This window comes from Lycium barbarum, chromosome 9 (genome assembly GCF_019175385.1).
Source record: "Lycium barbarum isolate Lr01 chromosome 9, ASM1917538v2, whole genome shotgun sequence".
Taxonomy (NCBI): Eukaryota; Viridiplantae; Streptophyta; class Magnoliopsida; order Solanales; family Solanaceae; genus Lycium; species Lycium barbarum.
The window spans coordinates 109,017,878-109,039,442 of record NC_083345.1 but is presented as its reverse complement, the minus strand read 5'-3'; the positions used below and the strand labels follow the sequence as shown (position 1 = coordinate 109,039,442).

The following is a 21,565-nucleotide window of genomic DNA, read 5'->3' as shown; positions in this document are numbered from 1 at the left end:
TAAATTAATCATGAGAGTGACGTGATATGCTCCTAATTTGAGTCGTCACAGTTTTAAACCAAATCATTAAGAGAAAGATAGGGAAGTGTGTGTGTGTGTGTGTGTTGGGGCTTATAATGCATGTGAGTTGGACTAACATGAGCTTTTTGTTTGAGCATCGAAGAAATGCTTTAAATTCAAAAACTAAATTTATACAACCTATTTACATACAAAGAGAAAACTAATTGTAGATCTCTTCCTTGACTTTATGCCCAATGTTAGTAATTTTCTTAAATTTCCATAGCAAAATATATATTTGAGATCAATTTCTTTCTACTTGAAGTGGGAAGTATATGCAAATCCAAAATTGTTTTTAATCCTAATTCAAGAAGGTAATCAAGTGGATAGTTCTTGTGATCACAAGCTATTTGAGAATCCACCCATAGTGAGGAAAAAATTAAAACTAGCCGTGGACATGCCAGCTTTGACCACAAAAACCAAGCTGCTTAGAAGAAATTTTTGAAGATAGCAGCATTAGTCAACGCAAACCGAGGTCTAGCTGGTTTTATCTGCATAAATGAATGACGAAATCAATAATAACTTTAGCAACAACAATAATAATGAAGATTCCTACTGTGCATCTACTATGAACGTTATTTTGGACCCAACGTTAAACGTTTATTTGATGCATTTCTTGAATTTCAAATATTGATTGATTTTTAATCTTTGATAAGAAATCTGATCTTTCTACAAACATAAAGTGACAATAGAAAGCATCGATTTTAGAGGTTAACCAGTGTTATTAGCAAGTTCATTACAAATATAAAGTGACAATATAAAGACCTGAGCTTGGAGCTACATGATACTAGTCAGTATTATGATTATAATACAAAACTATGTTGCCGAAACTTAGCTTAGAGAGAATGAGATGTTTAACTATATAAGGAAAGTAATATGCAAACTAAGTAAAAAAAAATTGATATGAAATTCAGTAGTTTCAATTGTTGATATAAATAAATATAGGAACAAACTTTTAGCAAGCAAATCTGCAAAACTAGTATAGTTTTTTTTTTTTTTTTTTCTTTATTTTTTTTTTATGTTAAACGCAATCCTTTTATGTGTGATTAGTTGTTACAGTCTCAGTAGCTAGAGTTATGCCTTATGCATCAAGTAACTCATATATATTGTATTCGTAGGATACAACCCATGATTTATAAGAGAGGTTTTTTTTGGTTACATCAATTGAGATTTGGACAAGCGGTCAATTGACCTATTCAGATTGCAATCTTTGAAGTGTTTTGCTTATGTCATTAACGATATTGAAAGGGTATTCTTAACTCTTTAAATACAGGACGCTCTTTCCTCATTTGGACCCACCAAAACCACAAAGAATGTGATATAAAACAAAGACTCTTTTAGATACATTTGTATACTAAAAAAAAAATCTAACATTAATTTCATCATCTTCTTATTTTATGTGGATGACATGGTGATTGTAATAGCCATTTTGATAGGAGATTTGTTGCAAGATAAGAAAGTAATAGCCATTTTGATAGGAGATTTGTTAAGACCTTTTACATGAAAGACTTGGGTCCATCACGATAACTTCTCAAAATGGAGTTTGCCCAAGATAGGACAAATAGAAAGTTGTTGTTGACACAAAAAAGTACATTGAACGTGTGCCTGAACACTTCAAGATGAAAAGTGCTAACCTAGTTAGAACACATGTTGCCGGTTTTGCTAGTCATATGAATTGCGAAAGAAGTTTCGTTCTGTAATAAGAGAAGACAAAGAAAGCATGGAAATTTTTTCATAGTCCTTATACAGTCGGAAGCTTGATGTATGCAACAATATGTACTAGATGTGATATTACTTATGTCCCGATGTTGTTAGCAGGTTTCTTGACAACCCTGGAAAAGAAAGTTGAGAAGTCGTGAAGTGGGTACTTAGGTATCTAAGAGGAACCTCATATAAATGTTTGTGTTTGGAAAGATCAAGTCTTAAATGGTTGGACAAAATCTGATATGATCGTTCATCTTGATAATAGAAAACTCACTAATAGGTATCTATTCATTTTTTTCAAGGAGAGGTATATCATGACAGTTAGTTGCACAAGTGAATTGAACTTTCAACAACTGAAGCAGAGCCTATTGTTTACTAAAGTAGGCAAGGAATGATATGACTCAAACAATTCCTCACGAGCTTGAATTGCAGCAAAAGGAGTATGTCGTCTATTGTGACAGTCAAATTGAAATAGATATGCTGACCAAGGTGATACTATGAGTTAAATTCGAGCTATGCAAATAATGTTTCAGCATGCGTACTATCTGACAAAATTAGAGTTAAATTCGAGCTATGCAAATAATGTTTCAGCATGCGTACTATCTGACAAAATTAGAGAAGCCTACTGCAAATGCATGGGGCTATAGAGGAGGGGGGAGGGGGGGGAATTGTGGGATCCAGCCCATGACTTAGGGAAGATATATTTTTTCTTTGGAAAGAATTTTAAATGTCTGCAACAATTGAGATTTGGCCAACTGGTCAATAGATCTATTCACACTGTAATCTTCAGAATTACTATCTTTTGTTTATTTCACTAATGACATTAGCAGAGTATTTTTAGCTCTATAAATGGCTGACGTTGGACCCACCAGAACCACAAAGAAAGAGAACCAACACAAAATATGTAGAGTGCATTCAATGATATGCTAGGAAATAGTCAGTGAGGGAAAAATAAAGAATGTGAGTGATATTACAGTGAGGTGGAAATTAAAAGAGGGTTCTTCGTTTGAAGTGCGTAATGATCTTTGAATATGTTACTCCATACTACAAAGTGTAAAAATTTCTTGTTATAGTGATATCAATTAATCCTCTTAAGTACGACGTAATTTTTGCTTAGTTTGAAAGTGTTTTTCACATAAAAATTATCGGTGTCCTTTATCTCATTTTATTATCGTTAATTATCTTCTTTTGGTGCTTCACAATTATTGTAGTTATATGAAATATTATTTATGTTGGTCATTCTTTCCAACTGTATTATGCTGGTTTTTATGAAATACCTAATAGTCATGATATATAATTTCTCGGTTTCAATTTATGTGGCAAAGTTTGAATGCACACAAAGCTTTGAAAAGAATAAAAGGCTTTTTGAAACTTTTAGTGTTAAAACATGTCATAACATTTATGTGGCTAGAAGACTATTGAAATTTGTGTTTTTAAAAATGTCATAACACTTGTACTACTAAAAAAGATTGTTACTAAGGATAAATAGAAAATTTAACCAGTTGTCGTTCTTTTGGAATGCACAAAAACAAAAATGTTGTCACATGAACTGCAATGGCGTAGCTGTGACCTATAAACTTTACTAAAATGATTTCCATACCTCTTCTGTATTAGAACAAAACTCTACAATTCTTACCTTGACAATTAACTGATCAAAAATATTTGAAATGTTATCTATCTCTTCATGGCTTCTTGAATCGGAGGTGGAGTGATCGTGAAAACAGCAACAGCATGGCTTTGTCGCTCAATATTTTCTGCCCATCCTGAACATATCAATTTGCATTAAAAAAAAAATTAGCATAATGTTCTCAACAAAGGAAGAATAATTAAGGAATAGATTCTAATTAAAAAAAATCTGGATACCTCCTTTACCACTACTTTTAAAGCTCCCCATGTTTCAAGGGACTCAAAAACTTATACATATATACAAAAAAAAAATGTTTATGCATCTGCACTATATAATTCTTCGTGATAAGAGATTCAATTGAACTCCCTTTATTAAACTCAGTTTTGCTGTAGTCCAGGTCTCTTTCTTTGAAATTCAATTGCCTACCTTTACAGAACATACAATTTAATAAATGAATTCACAGAGTTGGGTTTGAATTTTTTTGATCTCATTATAGTAATATTGTTTCGCTCCTCTTATCAGACTCTAATTTTTCACATAGGGTGTATTTGGTATGAAGGAAAGTACTTTTCTAGAAAATGTTTTCCTGAAAAGTATGTGATCTCTTATTTATCTTCTAATGTTTGGGAGTAAACAAAAAATACTATTTAAAAAGCACTTGTATATAATTTAGGAGATTACTATGGGGAATGCACAGTGAGGGTAGCTGTGTTGGAATGGGGGCTATGTAGCCTAAAGGTGGGAGTAGGATGTTTTGGAGGAAGATAACTAATGTGGAATGCAACTTAGGGGAACGTGTTTTCCTACTTTCACTAGGAAGTCATTTTTTTTATTTTTAAGGAATTTGATTTCTTAGAGAAAAGAAATTTCAAAAAATTTTTGACCACACAAACATGAAAAAATTAAAAAATATTTTCCTTCATACCAAACACACCCTTAGTTCTGAAAGATTTTTTTTCCAACCTGAAAATTTTGGTGTCATTAGTCATTACAACACTCTTATTATATCCCCATTTTAACGTGAACTAAGAAGAAATTACCAAGGCTAGGGTCAAATCCCTGACGATGAAGCTCACGATATTCTTGACATAAGGCACAATAAGGACAAACTAAATGAATAAGGAAATCAAGACATCCGTTCCCTTCCAACTTAAATTTTCTTCTCAATTTAACCCTGTTGTAACAAGTGTAAAGGGGTGTAGCTAAACACCAACAGAGCAACAAGTTTATTATCACTCCTTCCATGCATGCTGTCCAAAAAGGAAAATAAAACAAATTAGAGAATTAGTAATCATAAACAAAGTTTATCACCACTCAAAAATCTATATCACATAATTATTTGTCTTACACGTTCGTCCTTCACTCACAATTTCTGCAATTTGCCCGGATGTTATGCATGGACAAACACATGTCGTAAGACCTATACATGCATAAAAATGAGATAATTAGTTAACACATTCATTAGATTATAGGAAATGATTTATACTACAATAGTATCAACACCAATAATAACAATAACGTCTCAATTCATAAAATATAGAAAACCTTGCATGTGTGATTTTCTTCACATTGGCAGTCTCAAAACAATACAAAAAAAACGGAGGTCGATGAAATATATAGTGATTTATGATACAAAACATATATATGTGTCTGAAAAAATCACTAAAATTTCAACAGGTACGAAATTCTGAATCCACAAATTTAAAAGTGTAATGAATTTACGAATAAAATCATTTAAAGGTTGAACCCATCAACAGATCTTGGGATAACCTCTAATTGCGATTGTTTGACAACAACGTAAAACTAATCAACTTATTTATAAGAGTAAAGAATGCTAAATGATTGATGAAGAAAAATAAAAATGAATGATGAAGAAAAATACATACAATTTTTGGGGTCTCTATAACATGCAAGAATGTTTGTTGACCAAGTTGTCTCTTGCATAGGTTTGGTTATTCCAATAGGAGCTCTTTGAATATATACAGAAGCCTCAGGAGATCCATATGGTGGAGGAAGTTGTTGTCTTGGTGGTGGCATAGTACCATAACCATAGGGTAATAAATGAGGGTAAGAATATGGTGGAGATGAAGCCTTATCTAATGTTTTAGGAGCAACGAATTGGTCATACCCATTCGAGTTCATGAGGGGATACATATTGTTTAATTTGCAGAAACAAACCAGGACAAAACAGGCATGGAAGAGAGGGATAGAAGGAAGAAAAAGAAGGAAGAAAAAGAAGGAAGAGAAAAGAGGAGAGAGAGGGGAAAGGGCTTTAGTTCTTGATGTTCTAATTAATTAATTTTTCCCAAGAATTTGCTTAATCAATTCTTGGTAGGCAGGGCCACAGTGGCTCCTAATTATTATTTTTTTATCAAAAGAAAAATGGATATATTGACTCCACTTTTAAGAGAGGCAGACTAATGGATGGTTATTAAGTATGTAACCTTTGAAACTTTTGTGCTTCACACACTTGTCATTTCCTATTTTGTTTATCTTTTTTAACTCTAAGAGTGCACAAATTCAATCCAATATGAAAGACTAAAGGTTTTATCTAGAACAATATATAAAATCAGGTGGTGTATGTGTTGGTCCATACTTGTCCATGATCCGGCTCATCCTTGTGAACCACCTCTGAATCGGGATATAGTGCTCTAGCATGGCCCTAAGCAGTCGGTGCTCGGTCTCTAGCAGGTCTTGCAACATGGGCTCTACCCCGATCTTACCCCTGCCTCTACATTGTGCAACATCCCTGTCGGTGGGTGCGGATATGGGCTTCTGATCTCTAATCGGATAAATAATTCCTCACCATCTGGGAGAATGAAATAATGAAATTTTGAATCCAAGAGAGTCAAGTACGCACGATAAGGAATGAAAGAATAAAAGTTTCCTAGATATCATATAGTCTCTCGAAGAAAGGTACAGACGCCATTGTACCGATCCGTAAGACTCTACTAGACATTGTTTTTGTACTCATGAGATCGGTGAACCTAGTGCTTTGATATCAATTGTCACGATCCAAAATTCATAAGCCATGAAGGCACTTACCTCCACCCGATAAGTAAGCTAAAAATCGATTATTAACCAATTAGCTAAGTTACTTTAATGAAAAGTAAGTTAAAATAAAGTAACATCCATAATCAAGTCTTTACTAATAAACCAAGTGTGAAAATAACAAAATACCACCTAAGACTGGTGTCATGAGTACAAGAGCTACTACAAGTACCAAATATAAGTCTGAATGATTGAAATACACTATCTGGGAAAATATATAAGACAAAAATGCATAAAAGGGATAGAAGGAGGATTGTGTTGCGGATCAGCCAAGCAGCTCACCACGATCTCCAAACATGAAAGCCTCGAACTCGGTACGCTTCACGGGACCCACTCGTGCACGGTACCGAAGAAGTAATACGACTTACCTTACTCCGTATTGTTCAATTAATAGAGTAAACGATAAATCAATTATCAAATAAAGTCAAATACCAATTAATCAAGTAAATCAGTTAAGGATATGTCACGCAGTGAAGTGCAATGAAAGACCATGCAACGCCATTTACTTTTAAAAACATGTATATGCACGGAGCTCCATGGGACTATATGGGATTCGTGACTCATGGGGGACTCGAGAGGCCCATATGCTGCCGGAACCATTTCCCTTCAGCATTCACACATCCGTCGGAATCATTTCCCCTTGGCATGCATACATCTGCCGAAACCATTTCCCTTCACCATATCACCCCAACCAAATCAATCTAAAGATCACACCGAGCCAAACCACATGAACCATCATCAAAATGGATGTGGATGATCACATAAGCATGAATATCAAATACATTTTCAAATATAACCATGAACCGTGCATGAATACACCTCTAGCTCGATTATCACAAGTAAACAGATTAAATGGAGTTATATATGCACACAATATACAAAACAAGTCAACTGACCACCACCTAATCAGTGGCGGAGCCAGATATTTTATCAAAGGTGTTCAGAATTTGGAGTAAATAACAAAATATTTTGACAAATGGGTTTACTGTTAACTTTTTCAACCTAGCGATTGTGCCATAAACATTTCAACATTTATTTCTATCAAATACAAACAATTGAGATTTTTAAATTTTTTCTATTTTGTTGATTTTATTAATAAAAATATACGAACTACTTTAGAAGGTGAAATATTGGTTGAACAAATAAAGAGTCTAGATTTGTACTAAACACAATCACACAATCAAAGAAAAAGGGATAACAAGGATTTATCAATTTTAGCTTTGGATTTAAAGTTGTTTTTTGACTTTATTATGTAGATATATGTACATTTAAAAGCACAAAGTTTTAGCGAAAAATATTGACCGATATTTTTACCCTTCGAAAGTGTATCCAATTAATATCTATATAACAATATGTTTCAAAAATAAAATAATTTATCATATAGATAACTCTATGTTCTAGTATTAAGAAACTTGACAAACATTTAAGAATCTACGGTAAACTAAAATTAACTAACTAAAATAACTATATCCTTTTGATGCAAGAATGATGACTGGGGTGACTTGTAGTTCATTAATGTAATGTGTTGAGTTTCAAACTCGAAACCATTGGGCCAAAAATGAATGCCCTCAGCCGTCGCACCAACGAACATACTTGAATCAAGGTTGTTCAAATTTCTTTCGTAGAATCCAAATTTTAGGAGAGTTGGCGTATGCGCGGGGTGCCCGAATAACGGGGACCGCGTAGCCTTCTCACTCGAGTTGTCCGCTCGGGAACCTTGCGTCTAGCGAACCCACTCCTAGTCAACCTAGGATAGAGCTAAACCAACACCTTTAATTAAGAGCATACATTTCATATCCTAGGAGGTTTAATGCCCTTGGTGTATTAAGCCCATTAGACGACTTTACCCAAACGTCCAAGCGGGTTCACGACCCCGAGTGACACCAATCATACTTTATGTGCATGTTTGAAGGATAACTGTGCCTAAGTATTGACTACTTGCTCTAATTAATTAAACTTTAGGAAGGAGGGAATGATTAACATTTCTATGACAGGTATGCATTTGCATCGGAGTGCAACAAATGACGAAGATCAAGGACATCGCAAAACGGAGCTGAAATTTAGAAATTAGGAAATTTTATTTAGATTAGGAAACACTTTACGTTGTATTCATTTGACGTGTAATAAATGTTATATTATTTTTTACTTTATTTTTTGAGAAATAGAATTTGTCTAATTAATTAAAAGCAACGGGATGACATATTATGACACACTTTACCCTTCAAACAAACGTTAGGCCTACCTCTGGCACAAAGAGGTCACATGCATCTTAGGACGCATTATTATTGTTTGATATAATCATTTACATCTGTTTGACAACTTGTTTGACTCTACTTGATAAATTATTTGCTACATGCCTTACTTGACTTTACGTGATCATGAATTTACCTAGATATGTTCATGAGATTAACATCGTTTATACTGTATGTCTATTTTATCTTATTCCCAAACAGAGAGTTGATTCGTGTTGACACTCGATGGCCGACCATCCTTACATCACGAGGTCAAAGACGTCATCGTTACCTGAACGTAGTTGGGTTGTCCAAGGAAATGAAATTACTATGTCTGATCCGGCCGCATCTGTTCCAACTGGTGTAGAAAACATCGTGATCGCTAGCGATCCGCCCGAGACTTCCGAACACGGAACTGCTATTCAACGGGATGAACATATCGCCCGCCTGACTCAAGAAATTGAGAATCTACGTGGAGAACTAAATCGGGTTAAGGACTTGACCAATTTATCCATCACGCTCCAAAATTCACCTCCTGAACCTAGAAATACTGCACCAGACCCACCTCGTTTCCCATCACTCGAATCCCCAGTTGCTGAGCATTTTTCTCCCCAAAACAATGCACCTACCAACAACAACTTACCTCCGATCACCCCCGCAAATCCACCAAATCCAACATCCGTCTATACTCGCCCACAAAGTCAACCAACCACTTACACTAGCTATACTCCTCCACAAAATCAACCACCTATAAACACCAATTATAACACACCACCTCTTGTCCAAAACACCCCCATCGTCCAGACTTATCCAACCCAGCATATGCACGGGGCACACTTTGTCACCCCAAATGCACAATATGTTCCTCCGGTATATGCCACAGAAACACAAACCTTTACCAACCCAGTAACGGTCAGGTTCCAACCCGAGGTAGATCAATACGAAGAAATGGAAAGGGATGCAAAGGCAGGGGCAGATAACATACTGCTAAAAGAGATCCACAGTCTCAAAGAAGCAATGAGGAACCTTCAAGTTGCTAGAGGAACTAAGAGTGTAGAATATGAGGATCTCTGTGTCCAACCTGACGTCGATTTGCCCGTAGGCTACAAACCGCCAAAATTTGATACATTCAATGGAACAGGCGACCCTCATACACACTTAAGGGCTTATTGTGACAAACTGGTTGGAGTGGGCAGAGACCAGAGCATAAGGATGAAGCTCTTCATAAGAAGCTTATCTGGCGAAACACTTACTTGGTATACACAATAGGATGTCCGTAAATGGCGTGGTTGGAGTGACATGGCGCGAGACTTTATGGACAGGTTCAGTTTTAACACCGATATCACACCAGATAGAGTTTACATGACTAAGTTAACCAGGAAGTCAACTGAGACGTTCCGCGAATATGCGTTACGTTGGAGATCAGAAGCAGCCAGGGTTCAACCTCCGATGAATGATAGGGAAATGACTGCTACCTTCATTGAATGCCAGGCTGGCATATTTTACGAGAAAATGATAGGTATGATGGGACAAAAATTCACAGAAGTTGTTCGAATGGGAGAAGCCTTGGAAGAAGGAATCAAATCGGGGAAAATTCAGGATCTTATTGCTTTACAAGCAATGAACAAAGCTATACAATCTGGTTCTATCAACGGGATTAAAAAGAAGAAGGAAGATGTCGCTGCAGTCATGAACGCTCAAGGACATGAGCCGAGCCAAGCCATTCCATACTTTAACCACCCACAACAAACTTTCTACCCTTACCACTACCCTGAACCCTACCAAGCTCCACTACCTCCTTACCCCGTTTACAACACCCAAGCAAACTACTACCAACCCCGAGCGCCTCCGCATCAAAACCCACGCCCGTATCAACCCAACCAAGCTCCAACTTACCAAAATCGACCACATACTATACCTAGAGCCCGTCCAAACCCTGACACCAAAAACACCCGTAATTACACTCAGATCGCTGAACCCTTGGCTCAATTGTTCGAAAGAATGAAAGCAGCAGGCATAATACAACCGATTGAAGGAAAAATTCCCGAGCCTATCCCAAAATGGTTTGATGGTTCCAAAAGTTGCGCATACCACTCTGGAGTTGTTGGGCACGCCACTGAAGATTGCTATGGGCTTAAAAACAAAATCGAAGCCCTGATTAAGGAAGGAGTAATTCAGCTCGCTGAAGCTAAGCCCAATGTGGTCAACAATCCTTTGCCTGCTCACGGAAATGCCAAGATTTAGAGGAGTCCAGTGCGGAAAGAGTCAGATCAACAACTTTGTCGCTCTCGTGGGAACAATCCAATACAACTACTCGCAACACCAAGGCACTGACAATATGGGGCGCCTAACCAGGAAAGACTCCGAAGAATTGGACTTGTACTCCGTCCTCGATCCGTCAGGAGCCTTGGTAGCATGAACATGTAGTGAACTTGTTTTCTTTCATTGATGCTTGAACCGTACTCAAAATTTTGTTTGTTTTGCTTCACCTTGTGGAAGCTTGAATTGCAAAACTATGAATGCATTTCTGATTTTCCTTAATCATCTATTTTCTACTTTATTTATCAAAACTGTCAATTCTACGATTGTGACATAAAATGTACGAATAGACAACATACATCCCGAGAGAGTGACAAACAAACTAGGGGACAAGACAAGATTCCACTCAAAAGAATTGAAATAGCCGATAGGTGATAACATAAGCCTGAAAGCTAGCAATCCAAAAACAGATCAAACGACGACATTAGTTTGCAACCTTTCCTTTAACAACCAGTACGAACTACATTTGACCTGATTCCTCGGCGGATATGTAGGCAGCCCACATAGGGACTCGGTCATACTAGGTTAGAATTTTTGCCATACGAACTACATTTGACCTGATTCCTCGGCGGATATGTAGGCAGCCCACATAGGGACTCGGTCATACTAGGTTAGAATTTTTGCCATACGAACTACGTTCCGCCCTGATTCCCGTGGTGGGATACGTAGGCAGCCCACATAGGGTTCAGTTGCATTATAACAAAAAAAAAAAAAATCCTTATACAAGGAGAACTACATATAGCCTGATTCCCTCGGCGAGATTCGTAGACTATCAACATACGGGTCAATCATATTCGGATAGAAATCCTACAAACCTTTAGCCATTTACATAGCAGAACTACGCCGACCTGATTCCCTTGGTGGGATACGTAGGCAATCCACATCGGGTTCGGTCCGTTTATTAGAAAACTTCAGACCATTTTTTGTTATGAACCCACGAACTACGTTCAGACCTGATTCCTTGGCGGATACGTAGGCAACCTATACAAGGTTCGGTCACGACATAGCATAGGTTTAGTATACCCTTCTGAATCAAAACTGGGGCATGTTTTGAAAAGATATAGACAAAAGAACAATTGTGCATCGACAAGATTAAGGCTATCAGACAGGAAGTATTATAGACCAATTACTTTAGAAGTGTCACAATCCGAAGCTGGCAGAATATTTTACAACTTACATATATATACATTTACATATATATCTTTCCTTACATACATACATTTACATATACATATTTCACAACTTATATACGTATAATTACATTTCCTTATACATATACTTACATACCTACCTTTCAAATGAAATACTTTCTTTCAATTATTTCACTACTGTTCATCTACCGAGGCTTAAACAGAGGCCACAAGATCCAAACAAACAGGATGAATGGAGCGCCAACAAAGCCAAGCTTGGAGTCAACACGAATCAACTTCCCCCTCCCAAACTAAGAATTTTTCTTTGAGTGCAGGAATTAAAAGACCGCGAGATCAACAGTCAAGTCTATCACGACCGAAAAGCATCATCTGGCTCAATATGGCCTCGCCTCAAAAGCCAAACGGCTTTATTTCTAAACTCTATCTTTAATTTTATTTTATCAAAACAACTTTATGACTTCATTAACGAATATACCTGTTTTATAGGTTAAAGATGAATCAAATCAGGATTACGCGTCATTAATTCAGCCTGTTGCGATAGCGTCGACTTCATCAGCCAAACGGCTATGCTATCGCTTTACTACATACTTTATTACCTTCTTTATCTGTTTTAACCATTTCGCCTGAACTTTACAGGAATCAACATTAAGTCTCCGAAGACAACCGGAGGGAATTATCATCGAGTCCCCCGAAGACAACCGGAGACACAACATCAAGTCCCCGAAGACAACCGGAGACACAACATCAAGTCCCCGAAGACAACCGGAGACACAGCATCAAGTCCCCGAAGACAACCGGAGACATAGCATCAAGTCCCCGAAGACAACCGGGAGCATCATTCGGCTATACGGCCTCACATGCATAAGCCATACGGCTACATTTTGACTTTACTCTCTACTTTATCATTTACTTTACCAACTTTAACAACTTTACCCTGAACTTTACAGGAATTATCATTGAGCCTCCGAAGACAACCGGAGACATCATCCACGTTACAACTTTATCCTGGACTTTACGGGAATCAGCATCAAATCTCTGAAGACAGCCGGAGAGATATCATCAAGTCTTCGAAGACAACCGGAGACATCGCATGGCCACACGGCCTCATACGCATAAGCCAGACGGCTACACTTTGACTTTACTCTCTACTTTATCATTTACTTTACCAACTTTAACAACTTTACCCTGAACTTTACAGGAATTATCATTGAGCCTCCGAAGACAACCGGAGACATCGTTTGGCTATACAGCCTAATCAGCATATCATTGAGTCCCGACAACCATCGGAGACATCACCCGGCTGCACGGCCTCACGCGCATAAGCCAAACGGCTATACACCTATTTTACTCCTTACTTCGTTCCTTTATTTCATCATCTACCTTACCACTTTAATGAATTTACCTTAAAATTCGCAGATATCATTTATCATCAAGTCCCGGAAGACAGCCGGAGACCTTATCACTATCATCTTCAAATGCAACTAGAAATATTATCACATCCTCAGCATACGCATCACGCATTCATTCAAGTACCTGAAGACAATCAGAGACAACATTAGCCACACGGATTCACTTTCATTCCCACACTCATATTTACTATCATTTTACACTCTTTACAATTTTACACTTTCAACTTTATTACTAATTTTGACGTGAATTTCAGTTTTGGCAGAAAGTACAACCTGCAGAGACGCAACACAACGTGGAACTTTATCTTACGCAGTGAACTGGGGCAAATTTGCTGAAGAGGATTACCAAACTCACAAGCAAAGGTCACAAATCTACTCTCGAACTCAATTCCGCCTATTTCCACAAACACGTGATACATAGGTCAATTTCTCTTTCATATTCCCCACCAAAACTGTATTTCAATCAACTCTTTCTACAATCTCATATTCCTTTCTACATCCCCAGCGTTTCCATAACTCAACACTGGGGCATCTTTGAAGGATTTATATCGTACCTAGTAGAGTCCTATTTAAAGGTGTGTTGCGCGCCACATTTATAATTAAGAGGCTATAAGCACATGTTCTATTCTTGAACGTTCTCGTCACCCGTCTACAACTCCCGCAAGATTATGAACCCACAAACCTTCCGAACTATACGTGGCCTGATTCTCGTGCAACCCGAGATATGTAGGCAACTCGAAACTGAGATTCGGCCACAATTTTCCATAATTCCTTCGGTCCCCATAATATTTTCCATAAATTTTCCAAAAAAACGTACTTTCTTACAAACTCATATTCGTCGGTCCAAACAAAATTGGCTACTACGTCAACTTCTTCGCCCAAAGATTCTTACATCAACTCCGGTCGAAGAGGGGCATCTGTTGACATCCAATTTTGTCCCTCCTTTATTTAATTTTTATTCACTCGGACGTCTAAATTTATTGACGAACTGGATACTTTATTTTCACTGCTATTAATATCGCTACTTTTATTTTTAACATTACAAGTGTTACTTTACTACAAATTTTAGATGATTCGTCATCATTTCATTTTTTCGGGTTTGGACTCGTTGAATTAATTACAATACAACATTTGATAAAATATATTTTTTACATACTAATTATTTATTGCCTTTTCATAACATATATTATACCAGTTATTAAATTGGAAGCTCAAAAATAATTAAATAGTGGAGGAAGGATCAACAATTTTCAGCCAAATTAATGACCCAAAATACAAATACAATATTATTTCCCTACCCAAATAAACAACCCACATTTTAAATATCCAACCCACGTTTATATCAGCCCATATTTAAATTAATGGACCGACCCAAATGAATTATTGGCCAGCCCATTACCCGACCCGGTCCGGCCCAACACACATTTTTTCTTACCCTAACCTCTCTTTCTCTTCCCTCATTCTTTTCTCTTCTCTTCCGCCTCCTTTCCTTTTTTTTCTCCGCCTCTTTCCTCCTCCTTCAACTCACCATCGCCGCCCCCTCATCTCCACGCTTCTGCACCTCCATTATCCCGTGTCCCCCACGTTTCCCTGTTCCCCACTTCGTTTTGCCATCTCCACCATCACTGCTCTTCACGTTCCACCCCACTTCACCCGACACCCTTCCACTTCTCCTCTTTCCCACGCTCTGCCATCTCCACGCCTGTCCCCCGCTTCCTCTCTCTCATACGCTCCTCCCCTTTATTCAATATGAAGAAAAACCCTATAAAGAGGGTCGAAGTTGAATGGAAAAGAGGAGGAGAAAAAGGGATCCGAACATCAGAAGAGGATTTGGAACCGAAAAAAACAAAACATCAATTTTGATCAGTAATATAGCCACATATTACTCTATTTTTACTTTCTAATCTGAAGCCTTAATTACTTTAATCGTTTTCGAGTTCGAGTAGATTCGACGACTTCGACGCCTCAGTTCATTGCGCACAAAACAGGTAAACTTCGATACCTTTATTACTTCGAGTCTTTAATTTCTGCTTTGGTCAAATTTTTAGCTGGTTCTGCTATTTTTATGTTATGTAGTTTCTTTGTCGTCACATTATTTTCTGATATTTTGGGAAGCTGTTAGGATAAAATATTAATCGTTAGTCGAATTTGAAAGGTGTCTGTAGTAGTTTGGAGGCTTAGACTGAACTTCCAAGATTCAGAATTTGTTCTAGAGTCAGATATACATAGGATATATAGTGGGTTACCGGGATAAGAAGAAAATATACATTCGATATACACACCACTGTGTGTATATCTTAGGTATATTCCGTATGTGATTAGAACAGACCAGCATTGCCTCGCTTTTACTCTGTTTTTTCAAGTAATATACTCTATCATAAATGTAATCCGCTTAGATTTAAATACGATGAAAGATTACCCAACATGTCGGTATTGGTTGTTGAAATGTGTTTGGTTCTAAAATCTGAATTCTATGTTTAGTTTCCTTAACAAGTCGTGTATCAAACCTTGTTCCATTTCCAGTCGGTTAGACTAAGTTCAGCACCTTAGTAGTATTATGCAGGCTACTGTTTTCTTCTAATTAATTTAGTCTTGCCCTGGTCGTTAATGATTATCTCTCATTGCGTTGTTTCTTGGAACTGAATTTGCATTCGAACTAATAGTTAAATATATCTGTGTTGTTTAGTTTATCCTGAATCAAGTTTAGTATCAGCCCGCTGTTTAGAACACTAATTCCTTATTTTATTTTTTTGATGTATGAATGAACCTGGCAATAGCCTTTCTTGGGTGATCTAAATTTGTTTCTTAGTTAGAGCTTCAGTCTGTCTATAAGATGCTATTTTCATATGTTTGCAATCTATCATTTGGGTTTGGAATCTGCTGAGTCCTGTTTTTCATAGTATATTCAATCTGTTTTAAGTCTGGATATGACTGATGCCACACGATCCTTTGGTCTGATCTTTAGCTAGGACTGCTATTGTTGATTAGATTAAATATGACTCGCTGTTAATAGAATCTCATGTCAGTAGTAAAGGTCTAAGTCATGGACGTTTGCCTCGGTTGATACGGACCAGTGCCAATACAAATCTGCTTAATTCAGAAGCATAGATAGTTGTTGAGTCACTCTAACCAATTTTGGCTATTAACCAATGTAAGCTTGCCTAATATTTTTTTAACTATCGCAAAAATATGCCATAAAAACAACTTTAAGTAGCGTTGATAATGAACTAGTAAACCATGTCATGATATGTCTTTCCTTTATAAAAGCATGACTGCTTTTGCATCCTCTGAAATTCCTGGAACATGAATAAGACCTGCACTTCAAAACGATAACCAGGCCATCTGCTTATTTATTTGTTGTGCTAAATCTCTTTCTCAAAATTTGCCTATAATGACACTGTCTAATATGTGAAACATCAATACATGCCATGTTAGAAGCATAATAGCATGATATAATGCAGTCTTGGCTCAACTGATATGCATTTCTCTGTCAAAATAGTTTCCAGTATATTGCACACCTTGGCATGAAAACAGGGGTATTAAAATTCAAAATAGAGTATAGCATAGCATCTTATAAAATTAAGCTTTGATTTATGTTTTGGCTGTTATATGTGGAGCGCATATCTAGATATATCAGATGTATACAACCCTTATATATTCCTGATATATAAAGGTTGGTATATCATGTATAGTTTGGTATATCAGTCCTCTAAAGAGTTCTTCATGTGCGTGCACATATGTAAGATCTAATATGGGCCAACTATGTTTTGTCTAACCTCTTCTCTTATTGCCTGTTTGGGAAGTCATTAATACATTAATCTTAGTTTTATTTATGGATTATATGTTAATCCTTTTCTTTTCTTTTGTGCATGAACATCGCATATGAGTCCCCCGAACTCGTCATTCCTCCGCATTTGGTGTTGGGCCAAAGGCCCAACATGACCTCCTTCTTGCTCAGCCCTGTTCACAGCCAGATTAAGAAGACAAAAAATCTGGGCCAAGCCCAATAGCAACAGTAACGCAGCAACAGTGGCGGACAATGACATTCCTAAACGGGCAGAGCCCGTTTAAATCATCTTACTCCTTCATTTTATTTCTTTTGTACATTCAACTTGTATTGTATGGCTAACATTTTGTTTGTTAATTTAGATGAACCTTAGTGACATTAAGGGGTTTAGTTTCAATAATGGGTAGTTAATTCAAAGAGAAAACTAACAATTAGCTTCATTAGTTTATATCAAAATTATTTATTATCCATAATATTCATCTTTTAGAATAATTGATTTTCAAAGTATCATGACTATATATTTTTTGACTAAGGAAACTAAATTATACTTACTATTTTAGAAGTTTTACACTAACTTAGCTTATTCTAAGAAATAAAAAGATAAATTAGTTTCAACGGATAACTTTCCACTTTAATTCCTTCCAACACTTGAAATACATATTTGTCTAAGATAACCTTTAAAACTTTATTAAATAATTCTTTTAAATTTTAGTCATTTCCTCCACATATAAACATTACATGTCCCGCTTTCTTTTAGTCTATTTTTGACTAAAACTCTTTTATGCAACTATTACCTTTCCACAAGTATTATACTTTCGTTTAAAATTTTAATAACATTTATAAGTCGTATTTCAAAATAGCATTAAAAGTACTCTTTTATACAAATTATTATTATTTTACAAGTTCTATTTTAAATAGCATTCTTATATATTTACCTATAATTTCAGCCATACTTACAAAATTACTTTCCTTTTTCTATAATGCTATATTTACATTTAGCCTAATTAATTTTAAGTTCGGTCGGTTAACCATTGTTAATGGGTCTTAAAGGGTGCCTAATACCTTCCCTTTAGACTAACTGAACCCTTACCTAGAATCTTAAGTTTCGCAGACCTTAAACACAATCAACTTTAGATAACTACTTTAATAAACTTTAGGTGTCCTAATTCACCATAAATAATTAGGTGGCGACTCCTTAACAACAAACAAAAAATAGGAATCTCCAATATGTCGTACTTCCAATTTAACTCTCCGGGGTAAAAATGGGGTGCGACAGCCGGTATTCTGACCAATGTCCGTCACATCACGGGTACGAGACCCCCTTCTTATGCCCTTACCCATTATATTCTCAGTTTTAATCTTTACTTATCAAAATCGTCCCTCAAAATGTCTACAAAGTCTTAACATATCTCAAAGTCGAGCAAACAAATCACAAGACAACTTTTCCCTTCTAAAGTGCTTGGAAATGCTCCCAATCTATCAAATACACGATGTTCATAAGTAAACGAGTCCATGCACACCCATATTTCTATAAGTATAGCCCGGGCCCAAAAGTCAAACCCCAGCCCGAAGGGCAAAACTGAAACTTTATTTCAAAATCAGTCAACCTATAGCCTAATTAGTCTAAACCCATGAAATCATCAGATTTCATCTACTAATCGGGTATCAAAATGATTATTTACCAAAATTCAACTTATAGCTCAAAATTCCCAATTTCCCACCCAAAATATGGACTTAAGCGTTAATTAATGCAAGGAATCAAGAGGAAATACTAAAATAAGGGTTAGAATCTTACCTTGAGCCAAATCATGTAAATAGCCTTTGGAATCACCTTAAATCGAGGTCTAGAACTCAAAATTTGAAAATTAGAAATGATACTCGGATTGGGAAATTAGAAGATGTCCATGTTTCGATCCTTCTTCGCAAATGCAAGACACTCTCGCTATCGCGAAGAGTATCCTCGACCCGACTCAGACTTTCCCTACGCAAATACGATGTGCCACCCGCGATTGTGACGCCTCCCCAACATCCTTCTTCGCGAACGCGGTGGTCCACCTGTGAATGCGAAGAAGGATTTGCTGGCACCTATAAACCAACAAAACTAGTAATGCTCAAATCTTCGATTCAATAACTGAAACCTTCCAAATAAAATCAAATATGCATTTTAGTCATAAAACAAGCTATGAACCCACTTGTGTACTCAAAATACCAAAACGGGGTCGTCTTGACCCGATGTTGACTGTAGTCAACTCTAATTCCTCTACTTAACTAGTTTCTCAACCAAAAGTCCAAAACACACCCGAGCTCCTCGGGATCTATACCTGCCACTCGACTAAGTCATAAACCACGTTCTAAACATCATGAAATCGACTAAAATCCAGTTCGACTTTGTTAACCTTCGTGTTGACTTTGAGCAAATAGTTTCATTTCCTTGACTCAAAAGCTTCCAATTTTATAAATTCTTCTTAAAAACTCACCTGATTGCCTTGGTAACAGTGCTACCCATCCCCGTAAGTCAAGAATACCATTTTAAAGCTACAGGAAGGGTATTTCTGAGAAAAAGAGTCCAAAAAATGTCAAAACAACCTAGGGGTCATTACATCATCTACCACTTAAATAAACATTCGTCCTTGAATGGTAAAGAAAATGAAGCACCTAAACTGTTGAAAAGCCGATGGTATCTACTTCATATATCCGATTCAGTCTCCTAAGTAGCTTTCTCAATCGGATGATGCTTCCATTGAACTTTTAATGAAGTTATCTCCTTTCATCTAACTTCCGAACCGGCCGGTCCAAAATGGCTACTGCTACTCCTTAAGTGCCAGATTCTAATTAAGTAACGCCGAATCCCACTGAATCACAGGAGACCATCTAAATGGTACTTCTTCAGCATTAAAGTATAAGACACAGTATAAACACTCGAAAAACTAGGTGGCAAAGCAAACTCATAAGTCACCTCACCAATACGCTGAACAATATCAAAAGGACTAATATACCTCGGACACAACTTGTCCCAAACCTTATCACACCCTTCATGGGTGAAACCTTTAACAAAACTCATCTCCATCTATGAAATACAAATCACGAACCTTTCAATCCACTAACTCTTTTGTCTGCCCTGGGTTGTGAAAAGTATTTCCTGAATCAACTTGACCTTGTCTAATGACTCTCGTAACAAATTCGTACCCCAAGTCCTAACCTTGAATTCATCAAACCAACCCATCGAGAAATAACGTTTTCTACTATATAATTCCTCCAATGGTGTCATCTCAATGCTCGAATGGTACCTATTGTTGTACGCGAACTCCACTAAAGGAAAGAACCTGAATAGTCCACTTGGAATAACCATCAATTTGAGGGTGAAAAGCTGTGTTGAGCTTCACTTGAGTACCCAACTCCTTCTCCATAGATTGCCAGAAATGAGATGTAAACTATGTGCCCCAATCCAAAATGATAGAAACAAGCACCCCATGCAAACAAGCCATCTCTCAAATGTAGATTCTGACTAACTCTAAATTGTAGGTAGTCTAAGCCGGTAGTCTGAGCCATTAACGAAATGAGCGTACTTGGTCAATCTATCCACAATGACCCAAATAGCATCAAACTTTCCCAAAGCCATGGCTGCCCTACCACATAGTCAGTAACAGTCCGCTCTCACTTACAGTCAGATATAGGCATTCCCTGAGTCACACTACCAGGCTTTTGGTGTTCGTTCTTCACTTGTTGACAATTCCAAACATCGGGACACAAAATCTGTTATGACACTCTTCATCTGACACCACTAATAATTATGCTTCAAGTCACGATACATCTTCGTATTTGCCGGGTGAATAGAATACCTCGAACTATGGCCCTCCTCCATGATCAACCTAGCAAATCACTTGTAACACCCCGTATTTTAGGGCTAAGGTTTGACTTGTAAGATGAAGGTATAATGGAACCAATATGAGGAGTGTAGAAAAGGTTTTGAAATCTAATCAAGTCATAAAAAGAGTCTTAGGACAAAGCAAAGTCAGAAGCTACTCTACGGAGCATGTTTTCAAGGGAGTTTGCACAAGGCCTCACTTCAATCTAGAATAACCCCCTTATTAATTGAGAATCGTGGAAATCTTCCTTAATGAAATTGTAGGCCTTTGAAATACCTTTTCATCTATATATGGTGGAGGTTAAACTGACATATGCACAAAAAGTTATGATTGTTTTACTAAGGGTCGCAGAGCAGTCCACCA

At 37.0% G+C, this 21,565-nt stretch overlaps 1 protein-coding gene across 1 annotated transcript; it reads right to left on the bottom strand.

Annotated features, from left to right (window-relative positions):
* Nucleotides 1–208: 208 nt before the first annotated feature.
* LOC132611417 (protein PLANT CADMIUM RESISTANCE 3-like) lies at nt 209–5,733 on the bottom strand. The gene is made up of 5 exons (XM_060325847.1): nt 5,275–5,733; nt 4,737–4,808; nt 4,429–4,638; nt 3,398–3,524; nt 209–548 (listed from the first exon to the last, which is right to left on the bottom strand). The coding sequence occupies exons 1-4, from the start codon at nt 5,540–5,542 to the stop codon at nt 3,436–3,438; spliced, it is 639 nt and encodes a 212-aa protein (XP_060181830.1). The 5' UTR covers nt 5,543–5,733; the 3' UTR covers nt 209–548; nt 3,398–3,435.
* Between the last annotated feature and the right edge of the window lie 15,832 nt (nt 5,734–21,565).